The 15,277-nt window shown below is 46.7% G+C and overlaps 1 protein-coding gene across 5 annotated transcripts in view; it reads right to left on the bottom strand.

Moving 5' to 3' along the window:
* USP32 (ubiquitin specific peptidase 32) overlaps positions 1 to 15,277 on the bottom strand; it is a 130,065-nt gene that overhangs the window by 17,135 nt on the left and 97,653 nt on the right. The window contains exons 13-23 of one of the 5 annotated variants that reach the window (XM_079955367.1): positions 14,222 to 14,411; positions 13,016 to 13,191; positions 11,513 to 11,653; positions 9,410 to 9,665; positions 6,409 to 6,563; positions 5,630 to 5,711; positions 3,996 to 4,070; positions 2,974 to 3,112; positions 2,531 to 2,636; positions 2,012 to 2,185; positions 379 to 553 (exon numbers count right to left, since the gene is read on the bottom strand). In XM_079955367.1, the coding sequence (XP_079811493.1) occupies positions 379 to 553; positions 2,012 to 2,185; positions 2,531 to 2,636; positions 2,974 to 3,112; positions 3,996 to 4,070; positions 5,630 to 5,711; positions 6,409 to 6,563; positions 9,410 to 9,665; positions 11,513 to 11,653; positions 13,016 to 13,191; positions 14,222 to 14,411 (1,669 nt within the window). The remainder of the gene's footprint in view (positions 1 to 378; positions 554 to 2,011; positions 2,186 to 2,530; positions 2,637 to 2,973; positions 3,113 to 3,995; positions 4,071 to 5,629; positions 5,712 to 6,408; positions 6,564 to 9,409; positions 9,666 to 11,512; positions 11,654 to 13,015; positions 13,192 to 14,221; positions 14,412 to 15,277) is intronic. The other 4 variants (XM_079955370.1, XM_079955368.1, XM_079955369.1 and 1 more) reach the window with 4 other exon arrangements.

Below are 15,277 nucleotides of genomic sequence, written 5' to 3'. Positions count from 1 at the left end.
TTGGATTCTAAATTAGCTGCACTTAAGTCCAACTGATTTCAGTAGGGAGCAAGCCATGGCTATCTTTCTCCAGTTGATTTCAAAAGAAGACAATCAAAATTGTCTTAGTCTGGATCTAGTCCAATGAGCTTCCCCCAAAAAAGGGATCTTTTTTTCAACCAGCCACTGCAGAGTGATGATATCTGGGGTCCCAAGCTGTATAGAACTTAGTACAACAGAACCAACAACTTACAGCCAGTGCAATTCATTCAGCAGCGGTGGAACATGGTGGTGAGAGTCAGTCCCAATGAGCAGTCAAACCACTGCATTTTAGGTTGTAAGTCCCTCTGGGGCTCATACCTGCCCATAAAGCACAGTGTACATAGAATCTTCACCCACCTATGATTTCAACATGCATGTAGCTGTCCATCGGGAGGGGCAAAGATAAAAAATTGAAAGGGTCAAAGCGGACGCTGATGTGCCCACAGGTCTTGCACTTCACTTGGGACCTCAGCTGCCCATGGAACAAGTCCACCACTATTGAGCGGTTTCTCCTCAGGTGGTTCTCCCAAGCCTGAAACAAAAGGGGGAAATAAAACTTGTGCAGAGAAGTCGGTAGAACAAGGAGATATATGCCCAATACTTTCACAGTGGGAACCTGAGGGCATCCAGTGAAGGGTGGACTCCAACAACTTTGATTGTCCCCAACCAGTGGCCAATGCTGGCTGGGGCCAATGGACACTGGAGGGCACTGGGCTGCCCATAGCTGCTCTTGGTGCAAATACAACACGAGGGAGATTTTGGTGCTCCCAGGTTTCCTATAACGTGCCCACCTAGTTGTGAGGCAGTCCTCACACTGGTGTCAGCCTCTCGGTGGGGTCTATCACTCCAGTCTGCAGGTACAGGCGCATGGAAGGAACGCTGCTTGGGTCAATAAATGAACAAATCCTTGCACACAGAAATCTAGATGTGTGTGAGAAAGTTCTATTTTTCTAAATGCAGGGTTTTAAAAAGAAAAAAAAGATATATATTAGTTACAAAGCAGCATTTCATCATGTGAAATTGCCCTGCAGATTGAAGCTGTACAGCCCACTGGCTGACCACCTGAGGGAGGACTAAGCAGGTATGAAGTTCAGATGAACCGCAGCACCTCCTCTGCATGGAGGGCACCCATGCAAAAGCCCAATCTGATCAAAATCCCCCAAGGAGTTGTTTGTCAGAGCATGAGGCCCCCAAGCCCTAAAACTCATTATACTATTTACTGCATAACAACAACCCCAACAACCCCACTGCAGCCTGTGCTGGTGGCTAAGACCTATTTATGGACTCCATCCATCCTTTTGCTCACCAGCAATAATACACCTGAGAGTATTCACTGCTTTGTTTCAGCACGTGTGTGTGCGCACAGACCCACATCACTCTGCCGTATCTTCACATCCATCCACAAGTCAATTAAGGGGGCCTGCTGAAGTAGGTTGAGGATCCACACCAAGGGCAGCTGGTCCTTTTTAGCCCTGCTGGCCCGTTCCAACACCTCACTTCTTCTTAATGCTTTTAAGGAATGCTCCAGGGGAAGCTCAGCAGCAACAGCAGAGGGAGGCCCTCATCTCGGTTCCACCATCCTCACCGGCATGCTTTGGCAGAGATGTAAGAGAGGGCCTTTTGCGTGACTGCCCCCAGACTTTGAACTCACTCCCTAGAGAAACTAGACTGGCTCCCTCCTTGCTTTCCTTCTGCCAGCAGGAAACTGACTGCTTTTAATGAAAGGGCTGTTGCCATGCTGTTTTTATTGTAATTATGTGTGTGGTTTTCATAGATTTTATATATGAGTTCTATCAATGTTTAATTGTTTTTTAACTATTGCTTTTTCTATGTTTTTAGTGGTTCTTGAATCCTGTCATGGAAAAAGGCAGGGCATAAATAAATACAACAACAACAACAACAATTACAATTCCTGAAAACAGCACAGGAAAAGGCCATGGATTGGTGGAGAGGAGGAAGAACCACATGCAGAGGCCCAGCACACACTCACCTCTGCTGCCACCTCCCAATCCGGCCGGCCGTCACTGTCTTTCAGTTCGACGTACGGCTTATCATGCACTCGGTTCAGATCCTCATGGAGACCATCCAGAAGAAAAGCCAAGAGCTCCTGAGAGTCTTGCTGCTGGAAGCCATTAAATCTGGGAGCGTATTTAGCTATCGTCCACTGAAAGAAAGCAAAACACACAAGTCACTGGCCTTGACTGCAGCCTATTTCTGATTACTAATCCACAGGTTCTCAGCAATACAATCAGTGATAAAGGCAAGGGCCATGCACCACTTTAAACTAGGCTGGAACAGCTAAAAGCCCAGGAGCTTAAAAGGCTGATTAGTGGAAGCAGCCGGAGAAAAATAAAGGCAGCCACTTGGTGGCAGCAGTGATGTTAGGGAGGAGGCAGGGGTTGGTTTGCCTAGTTTGCTTGCCCCCACAGACCCTCTCATGGTGCAGGCTGCAGCGCCAACTTATAATTAGTTTGCAGATGAATATACGACAACACTTGTCAGTTCTCACCCGTAACTTTAAAGGAGCAATGTTCTTTTGTGTCCCGCTCCACAGCTCTTGAATCAAGTCCCCGTAGCATTTGGCCATATGTCCCTTCATTCCTATTGGATTTGTCCTGGAATGCATAATGATGAATTGAGCCAATTAGCCATTTGTTGCATTGAAAAAAGAAAGAAAGGAAAAGCACGCTGAGAGGCACTCCACACATTGCACAAAATGAGAGGGAGGAATCCTGGAGTGTGCCACAGCAGACCAACAGGAGGGGTAACACTTTTAAGGCATCGCTGTTAAGCTTCCAGCATGGCAAGAGAGGGACTAGAGGGGGGACCAATGTGGCAGCCCGACAGATGTTGCTGGACTACAATTCCCATCATCCCCAGCAACCAGCATGATGGGAGTTGTAATGTAACATCTGGAAGGCACAACTTTTCCGTGTGATATACAGAAGTTACCTGTTGAGCTCGTAGAGATGTCTGCCAGAGATGAAATACTGGGTAAGAGGTTGCGTGTTGCTGACGCACTGGATGCTGGAGTTCATGAAGCAGGTGTTCCCCAGGTTGCTCAAGCCAGTGGCCCCCTTTTCCGTTGGAACTGGAAAGGATGAAGGGTTGCAAAGATGATGTTACTCCTTGCTGCCTGACGTAAATGTGTACACACACACACACACACACACACGATTTAAATTCCCCACAATGCTCCAGAGGGATACTATGCTGGGAGCTTTGTGGAAATAAAAATGGCTGACCAGTGGTGGGGAAGTATTTTGTTTGTGGGCTGTAGGCATCACAAATCAGCCCTGATGGGACCCAAGGCTGTCTGGTATTGATGCCCCCTCCCCTGGCATACACTGGAAGCACGCTTGTTTTCTCTTGTTCAAGTAACTTTAAACAACTTTCCTACTTTGGGTAGGACTTACAGGTCACAGTCACCTGAATGTGCTCTATAGTCAGATGACAAATGGATATAAATTACAAACTTGTTTTATGTTGGGAAGAAAGGTACACTAGCCTGCATATAGTGTTTTAAGGCTACACATGCACACGCCTATGCAGTAATATTTTTAAACAAATAAACTCTAGGGGAGAAAGGCAAAAGAAGAGCAGCCGTGTCCAAAACTGTGTTGTGCGGAAACAGATTACCGCTATTTGTATCTAGCCTCTTTTTACTAAAAGGGCTGTAAGCCCTGCAATGTCGGACAGGGATGGGTGTCGCTTCTGAACTTCCTGCATTTTTAGTTTAAAAGAACAAGGCACAGATAGTATCAGTCTAAGCTACAATTCCCAAATCTGCTAGCTTTCTACCTGCAGGCTGCCTTTCCTTTAAAAAAAAGGTAGCATCTAGAAATATGAATCACCATCTGAGGCGATTCAGCCCAGTCTATAACCTCAGGGCTCCAATCACCTCATTTCAATGCATGTGTCAACCAGCTGCTGATATTTTTTGTTTCTTTGGATAGGGGGAAGTACACACTTACCCTTATGCCTGTCTATTTTACTGCTGTTTGCTATAAAGGACATCTCCTCTGGCCAGCTCATGTCTTTGTTTCGAACTGAAAAACACAGAACAAAGCTTAGTGGGATAAACACTCCCCTCAAATTCATGATGCAGCCGATCCAGTAATAGGCAGCTGCTAACATTTGCAGGTGGCGCTGTGGGTTAAAGCCTCAGCGCCTAGGACTTGCCGATCGAAAGGTCGGCGGTTCGAATCCCTGCGGCGGGGTGCGCTCCCGCTGCTCGGTCCCAGCGCCTGCCAACCTAGCAGTTCGAAAGCACCTCCGGGTGCAAGTAGATAAATAGGGACCGCTTACCAGCGGGAAGGTAAACGGCGTTTCCGTGTGCGGCTCTGGCTCGCCAGAACAGCGATGTCACGCTGGCCACGTGACCCGGAAGCGTCTCCGGACAGCGCTGGCCCCTGGCCTCTTAAGTGAGATGGGCGCACAACCCCAGAGTCTGTCAAGACTGGCCCGTACGGGCAGGGGTACCTTTACCTTTACCTTGACATTTACAGCAAGAGTTGGGAGCCTCTCTGAAGGGTCTCCTATACAAGAGCTGTGCAGGGGTAGCCAATTTGCAGCCCCATCACATGATGTTGGACTACAAGTCCCATTGGCCACAACTAGCACGGCCAATGCTCAGGGATGAGGCGAATTGTAGCCGCAGCTGGAAGGAACCACGTTAGCTATGTCTGCTATAAAGGCTCCTGACAAACAGATCCTCACTGGGCTATGAGAAATCTTTAAACTTCCATGGTAGAAGAATGTTTATTAACCAAACCCTGGTTTCAATAATAGTCCATTGGATTTGGCTCTCTGGAAAGGTTACAGTGCCACCGAAAGTAATTAAGTAAATGCTTGTTTGTTTGTTTGTTTGATTGAAATTTGTACACAGCCCTTCACCCGAAGATTACAGAGCGGTTTGCAACATAAAACTACAAAATGAGAACACAAAATATGTCATAAAAACAAGAACAAACCAACAGCCCCCCTCCCACATTAGCACAGAATGATTTGGTAAGGGGGGGGGGGAGAACCACTTTCCTTGGTGAGTGAGCCCATGGCAAGCCTCTATTAAGCCCAAGCCTGGCAAGATGAAATCTGCAAGTGAATCCCAACTCAACAGCTTCATGCTGGAGTATCCCTTGGAAATGTTTTTGCTGAAGGATGACGACCCACAGAGCAAAGCTGTGGGGCTCTCTTCTGGATTCCTGAGCCTTCCGGCCTCCCATTTCTACTTACAGCCATCTCTACCTTCTACCTGTAACCAAGTTATCTGACAAATGAGGATAAATATCACTGTGCCTGGCCAAGTGCGCTCTGGCTCATAAGAGCTTATGCCAAAAGAAATTATTTAGGCTTCAAGGTGGCATTTAAATCAAGAGATTTTGCTAAGTACAAAGCATACAGACTTCTTAAAGACATAAGACACGAAGCATAGGGGGGATTATGTACAGTATATATTAATATGGCTTATTGAAAAGGGGGCAGTAGAACAGAAAGCCTGGGAAAAGTGTAGTAGTTGGCATAAACAAATAAGTATTTGGTTAACAGGTGTCTGAAAACACTTTGTGCCACAGAAACTGGCTCCAGACCGCTCCCCTATTTCTTATACCTTCTATTATTAAGTGCTGCTCATCCTGGATGCTCAGGTATTCCAACGTGTGGTCCTCATCGTCCAGAAGAGTAAGGTAGTTCTGCAAAGACAGGGGAAAGGGAACAGCAGCCTTTCAGTTTTTGGTTTAGAGCAGGTGTGGAGAACCTGTGGCCCTCCAGCTGTTGCTGGACTACAGCTCCCATCATCCCTGTCCACTGGGCCATGATAGCTGCTAGGGCTGATGGAAGCTGGGAATCCAACAGGATCCAGAAAGGCCACAGTTTTCTCACCCCTGATTTCCTCCGCAGAGGTTGATATCCTGGGAATGAGATGCTGGAACAAAAAACCCCACACAGGATTCTGCGTGCACTCGGCTAATCCCAGTGGCTGCCTGCAACCATGGATGCTTGGACATTAGGAGGGTCACAGATTCAGTCAGAGGCATACCTAGAGGGGACCTTGCACACTCAGGTGCAGCTAAAATTGAAAGCCCAAAACCATGGCACTTGAAGTGGGGGAGAGGCAAGTACAGCATGCAAATGGTGCCTTATGCACAGAGTGTGGTCCTTTCCCTGCCAATTTAGACATTACGCCAAAGCTGAGCTTTTGAAACTGTGGGCAGCCTCCCTGAACTGAGCACTGTCTGTGGGCAAAGCACTAGTCTGACCCCGGATAGCAATTATCACAAATAAACACCTTGTTACCAATAACCTGCACACCCACCCACCCCTGACTTTCCAACCAGGTTATCTTCCAGTCCTTGAATGTAAAACTTTGTGCGATTTTCTGGGCCTTACCTCGCTGTTGTAGAGCCACAAGCGCATGTCCTCCTCTTTTATCCGTAGCCTCTGCGACAGATATTCGTGGATCTCCTTAATCGTCTGCATGCGGCTAAAGCAGCCGGTGTAGGCCAGGACCCTCTTTAAGGGAGCGCTGGGAGATGGGACGTTCCCTGCATTCACAAGACGACAAATGGTTTATACATATGGGCAGCAAAAACAGAGAAGAAGGCCTTAAACTGAGTGCCCCAGGGATGGGGAACCTGTGTGACTCCAGACACGGTTGGCCTCCAGCTCTCAACGCTCCTGGCCATTGGCTGCACTGGCTGGGCTGATGGAAGTCCAACAACATCTGCAGGGCCACAAGCTCCCCAGTTCCTGGTGTACAAAAGGTGTTTCCTTAGGCTTGTTTGGGTTTGCTGGCATATTAGGACTGGTTCAGAGAGCCGCCTTCTCTACTTACATCACCAAGGCTTAAGTAGGAGGGAGGCAGAACACACACAGAGACAGAATGGCCAGGTGAGCAGGAGCCCTTGTAGTGCGTAAGGCCTGCAACCATCCTCCGTCGACACAGAGTTCAAGCCACCCACAAGTGACCACCTATGACAGGTGTGGGGAACCTTCTGCCCTCCAGAGGGTTCTGGGTGGGAGGTGTAGCTCAGCCACATCTGGAGGGCTAAAGGCCCCAGATACCCGATGCCTGGGACGCCTCCACACATACAAATCGGATGTTCTTAATTTGTAATGGAAGTTCTTTGTGCTGCAAGTCGCTTTGGGCCTCTCTGTGAGAAAAGCGACAAATATAACAATTAAGATAAAATTTTATCTGCCTGTACCCCTGGTTAGTCATCCTACTTCCACTGGCACCAATTGCAGTTAATGCTAACAGGGGTTCACCTTGAAATCCGATTGAGAGCCAAGCCAGGTTTGCACTAACCATAGTTGCTCCTGGTGCAGCAACTAACCACGATTAAAAGCCAGAGAGGATTCACAGGCAAGAGAAGAGACAGCACAAGACTGTGGTGATCTCTTAAAAGAACCCTTACCTAGACAATTCTGTCTCTGTGTTTTCCCCTCAAATTATCTTTGCAGAAGCAATAGATCCCACCCAGAGGAAAATATACGTTTGCACTTACAAATCATCATACTTTTAGACTGATCAGCCTTCTCTAACCCAATGCCCTAAAAATATTTTGGGCTACAACTTCCATGAGTCCCATAGCAGCATTGCCAACAGTCAGGGGTGATGGGATTTGTAGTCCAGAGGCATCTCGAGAGCTGTTTCAGATGGTGGACCACCTTAGACAATTCCTCTTTGATAGAACTAAGAGCCAGACACTGAACGTTTTTGCATGCAGTTGTGCCCAAAGAGCAAAATTTAAACAGCAATTTCTTTTTACGTCAGCAAACCATCTATTTTCTCTCCACACACCGAGCAAAGGATTATATTTCTCCATTAACATACATACAAACAAAGCATTTTTTCCGGCAATTTAAAAAAAGGTGAGAGGATTAGGAATAAGATTACAGCAAGAAAGCATATTGGGGTGGGGGGGCACTGGAGATTAATAGTTGATTTTAACAGTTAGTACAGAGCAAAACCAAATTCCAGATCATGATCAGATACAGCAAATTTGAAGAGGCCACAAATCTGAATCAGGGAATTTGATGTGTTCAAGGCAAAGCAGTTCCCACCACAGAATGACAAGTAAGAATTTGATGGTCAACTGGCTGACTTTTCAGCACAGCTGGTTAAAGAAATCAGCCCAATTTATAAAAGATTTGGGGGCTCATAGCAGACCCTTTCCCTTTTAGAGAGTGGAAGAACAAGCACTGAAGTTTTAGAATGAGAATTCAAGCAAACTCTTATTAAAGGCTTACTTATCATTAGAACTTTCCTCTCCATGGCCTGCCAATCTAATGCCAACAATGATCCCAGGAATTCAGCATGGGCATCGTGCCAGGACAGGGTATCTGTGGCCCTCTGGATGTTGTTGGACTACAACTCCCATCATCCTTGACCATCTGCCACACTAGCTGGAGATAATGGGAGTCATAGTTCCAAAACATCCGGGGAGCTGGGTCACAGGTTCCACACTCCTGATCTAGTACTAACATATGGGCTAGACATAGAGGGCTAATGAGGATTAAACACATTTCCCCCACTGTGGAGGTTTGTGTGTGAAAAATGAGAATCCACACTGCCAAATGCCTCTTTGAAAATGGTGCCTGCTGCAAGCTCCACACCTCCTACCCACAGCATCCTTTAAAAAGGGGTGGGTTGAATAAAATGCAACCTGGACTCTACAAATGTGAACTAGGATGTTCCTGATTGCAGATTGACTTTTGGCTCCCTGCACCCAATGGCAAAAACTGCTCACAAGTGGGGGGGGGGGGCAGGCTGCAAAAGAGTACTGAATAATTTCATTTCATTTCTTTGATAAAAATGGTAAAATGCCCAGTGAGTTTCAGTGAAAACGTTCCTCAAAAATTCAACCTACTGTATATTACTAGTAAAGACAACAATTATCAGCATTCTAACAAGGTTCTTAAATGTATGCTTCCTTCCAACTCTTCAGCGTATTTGCATTGAGGCTGATGGGTGTTTTAACTATACTTTACACAGAAGAACTGCTGGCCCTTCAGATGCTGTTGGACTACAACTCCCATCATTCCTGACCACTGGCCATGCTGGGTTGGGTCTGATGGGAGTTGGAGCACCACCATGTCTCAAGGGCCACAGTGTTATCCAGGCCTGATTCCTCAAATGCTCAAAATCCATACAACTGATCAGTTAGGGTGCCTTTAAATCAGGTCAACAGCTTATTTACTATACATTTTCACCTGTACAGATCGTTTTCATCTGTACCTCGTCATTTAGAGGGGGAAAGAAATGGCTTCTAATGCCTCATGACCTTTGATAAGAGTTTTTTGTTTTGTTTTAAACCATCCCTTTGGAAGCGGGAAGGAGTTCCCATCACCAGCCCCGCTTTGGAAGATTTCATTTAAGATCATTTACAAGCAGTGCCGCAGCAAAGCCGTTGAAGTCTGGGCGGTGGGGCCGGCCTCCCTTCGGACACTACGCAGCTGGCTTCTTGCTGTATTCTTACGTTACCTCTCGGCAAATGTTGAGGAAACATCCTCAGGCTCATCATACCCATGTTCACCCAGATGTTGGACTGCTGTGTCCGGGTGGCGGGCTGCTGCCTCAGGAAGAGCAGGTAGCGCGGGAAGAGCTCCAACTCAGGCAGGTTGGTGTCGTTGTTTCTGATCACCTGGGGAGGGGAGGAAGAGTGTTCCCAGTTGAGAGGTTGGCAAGATTACCTTCTATGCAATCTATGTGGGGCTGCCCTTGAAAATGACTCAGAAACTTCAACTGGTCCAAGTTACTGCAGCAGCCAGATTATCGTCGTACCTTGGAAGTCGAACGGAATCCGTTCCAGAAGTCCATTCGACTTCCAAAACGTTCGGAAACCAAAGCGCAGCTTTTGACTGGTGGCAAGAAGCTCCTGCAGCCAATCGGAAGCCGTGGAAGCCCTGTCGGATGTTCGGGTTTCAAAGAACGTTCGCAAACTGGAACACTGGTTTGCAGTGTTCAGAAGGCAAAATGTCCGAGTACCAAGGCGTCCAGTATCCAAGGTAGGACTGTACTGGCTGGTGATCTCTTTAGATTTCATATAGCCCTGGGTTGAACCAACTACACTGAGTCCCAGTTAATTTATGGGGCCAACCCAAGAAGCTCATGTCAGTACTTAAAACCTCGGACAACTCAGGCTACAAATACCTGAAAGACGTCCTCTTTCCCTACAGACCTTCCTGGGTGCTAAATTAACAGAATAACCCTCTCGGTTATTCCACTGCCCTCAGAAGCTCAGGGGATGGTGGCCGAGTAGCACAGCGCTACTCTTGACTCTGGATGCCAACTACTCAGCCTTGCCCAAAATACTGAGGAACCTGATGCTTTCTACACACAGAGACTGTGCTCTTCCCGGTGCACTATTCCCCCTTTCACTTATTTGTGGCATTGGCATACCGCCCAATTAACCTTGTCCTCTGGACAGTTAACCAAGAGCGCACCGGCTAAATGCACTCCTGAAGCTTGCCTGGCACACACAAAATCTGGCCTGTTTCAGGTCATGAAAGACACTCGTTTCCATGGAGAATGTGTGGGAGATGTTTAGTGTTGAATCTGGGCTTTGTCAAGCTTTGGAGTTAACAGCCAGCAGACAGAAGCTTGAGCAGACTGGCTGCATCTATCTCTTAATAATCAGCAAAACCATTTGTCCAGCTCTATGTAATACCCACCCACCCGCCAAAAAAAAACCCTAGCAGAAGCAATATAAAAACCTGTTTAGGAAACTATTGCTCCCTGATTTAAAACTGGCACACATCACACATCAAAATAACCCATAAACCAGGGGTAAGGAACAGGACCCAGTTGATGGACTAGGTCCTAAGCATCCTCACTCCAACCACAGTGGGCTACTTTGTGTCAATCACCTGGTATCAGGGAACTCAACTTCAAAGGGAAGAATAGGGAGCTGGGTCTAGGCCAGGCTGAAAAGGACACCAGTTAAGGAGTTCCCAAGTGGAACCAATCCCAGTAGGGCTTGTAACTGGCTGCAAATTTAGAAGTATATAAGCCCCACTTGCCATCAGGAGTCATTTAGAATCTCAATTGTCCTGTCTTCACTTGTCACACCTGGCATCGTATATGACGGTGGACATGCATCAAAAGGGGGAAAACCTCATGGAGATAAAATTAGGACCTCTGGTTGACATGTGAGGGTGTCATCACAAACTCCAGATACAGTTTGCCCCTCGTGCTATAAATCCCCTAAACAATAAACTACCTAAGAGATTTTTAAAACGCTTATTCCCCACCTCACACAAATTAAACTGAAGAGAGCCAAAGTACACTGATTGAACTTCACAGCTCTGACTGAACTGGAAACTATATGAATAGTAAAATGCTATTTCCCCCACCCCAGCCTTTAAAAACATCCTGCAAAAGTTTCATCAATGGTCAGAGACACTGAGAACATGGTGGCATGAATGAATGTGAGCAGCTGGGCCAGGCTAATTGGAGAACTCGAGGACACTGGCCCTTTTCGGTACTTACTGGTCTCGGCAAAGACAGGTTTGCGCCGTACCAATGGTAAAGAGCCCTCCATACTGGTTCTGGGACCATTTCATAACTCTTCCCTTGAATTAACTGAGGAGACTGCTTTAAGCGACCACCTTCCAGAGTCAACGATGGAGCCTTCAAAAAAAGAGCGGGGGGGGGGGCAATGTCAGATCTTGAGCACTTCAAAACTGCCAATCCTAAAAGGGTGTAAAGCGTGGACTAAATGAAGCAAATGATTGCTGGAACACTTGCTAACAGGTGAGCTATCTTTTGCGAGAGTATCCCATTTCACATAACCATCATCATCAGTGCTTCTGCATATTTGCTCATGATAGCAAATCTTCCCCTGAGCTGCAATGAGCAATCATTCTCTCTCCTATTAATTTTGCTAAAATGTTTTTACTGTGTTCTGCAGCAAAAAAGGGCATCCCAGAGCAGCCTGCAATGATCAGTAATGAAACAACCCCTGTTCTGGCTGACAAGTGAATAGGCGTGGCATGAAAGGAAAAGTGAATGGGAAGGAGGAGGGAAACAACAAACTCGGGCATTAGTTGCTAACTTACAAAGCCGTATTCTTTCTTGCAAGGAGGGGCAAAGCTTCCAGCAATTGTTCCTTCCTTGCCCAATGGATGGAGCCAGGATGCTCTCTTTCTACCCTCACCTCCAAACCTTAATGTTCTCTCTGGGAGGCAGGGAGAGCAGCCTCCCAGTGTATGCTGGTCCCCTGCCTGGTGGCAGAGTGTACTGCCCTTCAGTTCTGGAGCTGCAGAAGTGGACAGGGATCATTGCAGCAATTATATGGAGATCCTCAATGCTCTCCCCAAAGTTAAAAGGCAGGTTGGCTGCTGCATTGCCAAGGCATGCAGAGCACCCAAAGCAGCAATCCCCTTGCTTCCCATTGCTGTAGCACCTGGAGTGCTTCAATTTCCCAGGGCCAACTCAAACCTGGCAACCACAGTTTGGGGCTTCACTGGCAAGACCAGCCAAGGGTTGTAGACCCACGTGAGTGCCAACTGTCTCTCAAAGCACATGTCACTCCAGCTTGTTTATCAGCTACAGCCATTCTTGGACCATGAGAGTCTGGCTTCAGTGAGCCATGCGCTGATAATCTCCTGGACTGATTACTGCGAGGTGCTCTACACGGGACTGCTCTTGAAAACGGCTACAACTGGGACAGCAGCCTGGTTGTTCAGTAGGACAGTCAAAGCAGGGCCCATCATTCCATTCCTGATAGAGCTGCTATTTCAAAACTGTCATTTTTAAATTATAGTTGTTGGACATGGTCTGATCAGATTTTGTCTTGTTAGCTGCTCTGGGCATCCTTTGGGAAGGGAGGGTGGGACAGAAATGTAATAAAGTGGGCTTTGAAAAACATTTACGTAAATAAAAACCCTAAATATGCCAACACAACGATGCGCAGATTAAACTAGAATTTGTGATGAAGGAAGGCGTATGGGGAGTCACTCAGATATTTCCTAACACTGCCAAAGCCATTACCTTTGTTGGGTCTTGCGTTACGAGGGGCTGGTTATCAATCGCTCCAGGCCGCTGTGGATTGAGCTGCAGCAAAATGTTCCCATTGGATCCAAGCAGGCACTGATTGTTGTTGTCTGAAGAGTTAAGCTGACGGGAAAAGCATATCTCGGCACTAGGAGGCAGGGTGTAAAGGAAATCTGGAAGGGGAGACACAAAGAGAGGACAGAAACAATCCTTTTTGCCGAGTTCTAGGTAGAACACCAGTCAACCAGCATGTCCAGTTAAAGAGAGGCAGGTGAGATTTAAAGTAAAACAACCCATTTGGAATAAGGAATAGGAACTCCCAATTGGATTAAGGCCTTTAAAATACCTGACTCTATTTCTGACCCCCAAATTATTCAAAGCTACGCCTGCAAAGTGACAGCTTGAATCTTTTATGTTGTCCAACCTTGATCACCACGCAAATTTACATGTTGTCAGACTTTTTGGGGCAGGGACATGTCCTCTTGCGCTTTGTACAGTGCCAGGCACATTGGGCATTATCTAGCCAGACAGATCATACTCCTGCTATGTCACCTGGTGATGCTCTGCTCCCAACTCCCATCAGCCCCAGTTTCTATGGTCAATAAGGATGGATGAGGGGTGAGTCTAGCAGTATATGGAGGGCCACAGGTTCCCCACCCTGCTTTAAATGCCCGGCCTTTATTTGTTCAAGTTACTTTGTGGCTCTCCAATGTTAGCTACTGTGGCTCTGGTGTGCTGGTTGTAGCATACGAAAATAAGTAGGGCCTGCTGGATTAGTCCAAAGCCCCATCCAAGCCAGCCAGATGCTCACAGGAGTGAGATGCGCCATACCAAAGTAGCTATCAAGCCTGGTCAGACAGGAATTGACAGTCTGGGAATCAACTCAGTTTGCTCTTGAACAATGAATGGGTCATACTGAGGAAGCCAGGCTGGAGTAAGCAGCGTCATAGGATGAGGCACAACTCTACTGGACCACTGGAACAAGGACGGGGAACCTTTCTGATCCTCCAGATGTGGCCTGACTACAACTCGCATTACCCTAGTCATAAGGCCATGCTGGCTGGGGCTGATGGGAGTTGGAGTCCAGAAACAGCTGGAGGGCTGCAGCCTTCACATCCCTGACTTACTGCTTCAAATATGCTGTTGAAGCAGCTAAATTCAAACCACTTTTAAAACATTTTTTAAAATTAAGTTAATGCTTACTGCTAGCAGTCTCTGAGGCTTCTGATGCAGTAGAAATGCTATCTGAAAACTTTTCTTCTGTGGCACTGAAGTAATTTAAACGGCCTGTTTTGTCTTCTCCCTGCTCTGGCGCATGGGCTGCAGCACCCGGAAGCGAGTTCTTACCTCTGCTTAAGACAGACGAAGGTTCGATCACAACAGGGCTAGCATCCTAAAATTAGAAGAGAGAAATGGAATTAAATTGCAGGGTGAGGCTCTAGCAGATACAAAGCACATTTAACTGGGGGGCCTAAGGCTTAAAGAGATGTAACTGGAAAACATTTTGCACAACTGACCATTTCGCTACCCAACGTATCAATCAAATTCAATTCAGTTCTCTTTTTGGGAAGGACGGAGGTGATTTTCAAGTTGCTAGTCCCTCATAATAATGGAGAAAGGCCACATCAACTGAAAGATCCTAAACTAGGCTGCAAGAAGGCATTTATGAACAAGGCAACCCTGCTGGAATAGACCAACTAGTCCAGTACAAACTATCATGACGAGTGTTCATCGACAGCATTAACCTCATAAATTTGTGCAACCCACTTTTAAAGCAGCCCAGATGAGGGATCATCACCCTGCCTTGTGGCAGTGTAGACAATATGAAGCTAGACTGACCAGTGGCCTGATTTAGTGTAAGGGTCTTGCTGGAAATGTTGCTGATTGGACCTGCAGTCTAAACATAGAAGGGCATAAACTCTCTTTCTTACTAACATTCATGAGGACCAGAAGCTGAACATCTTAAAAATGGAGACTGCAAACGGAAGCAAAAAGCTGTTGAGAACTGGAAGAATGCTTTCACCCAAAGACTAACAAACAGGGCAGAAAAAGAAGAGTCTGAAATGAGTCTGAAAGCTTATTGGGACTTCAGAGCAAAAATTTGGGAGAACACACTGGTGGTTTAGGAAAGCAAATGGCTCTCTAATGGAGCTGAGGGGGGGCACTTTAATTGCCATCTCCCCCGCACACATAATGTTTACTAATTATCTGACTGATTAAATACAATCTCTTCCACTCCCCCACTCCAAAACAAATGTT

Source organism: Podarcis cretensis (assembly GCF_951804945.1).
Source record: "Podarcis cretensis genome assembly, chromosome: 15".
NCBI classification, from domain to species: Eukaryota; Metazoa; Chordata; class Lepidosauria; order Squamata; family Lacertidae; genus Podarcis; species Podarcis cretensis.
Note: the sequence above shows the minus strand (reverse complement) of the source record. Positions and strands in the feature narration are given on the sequence as shown.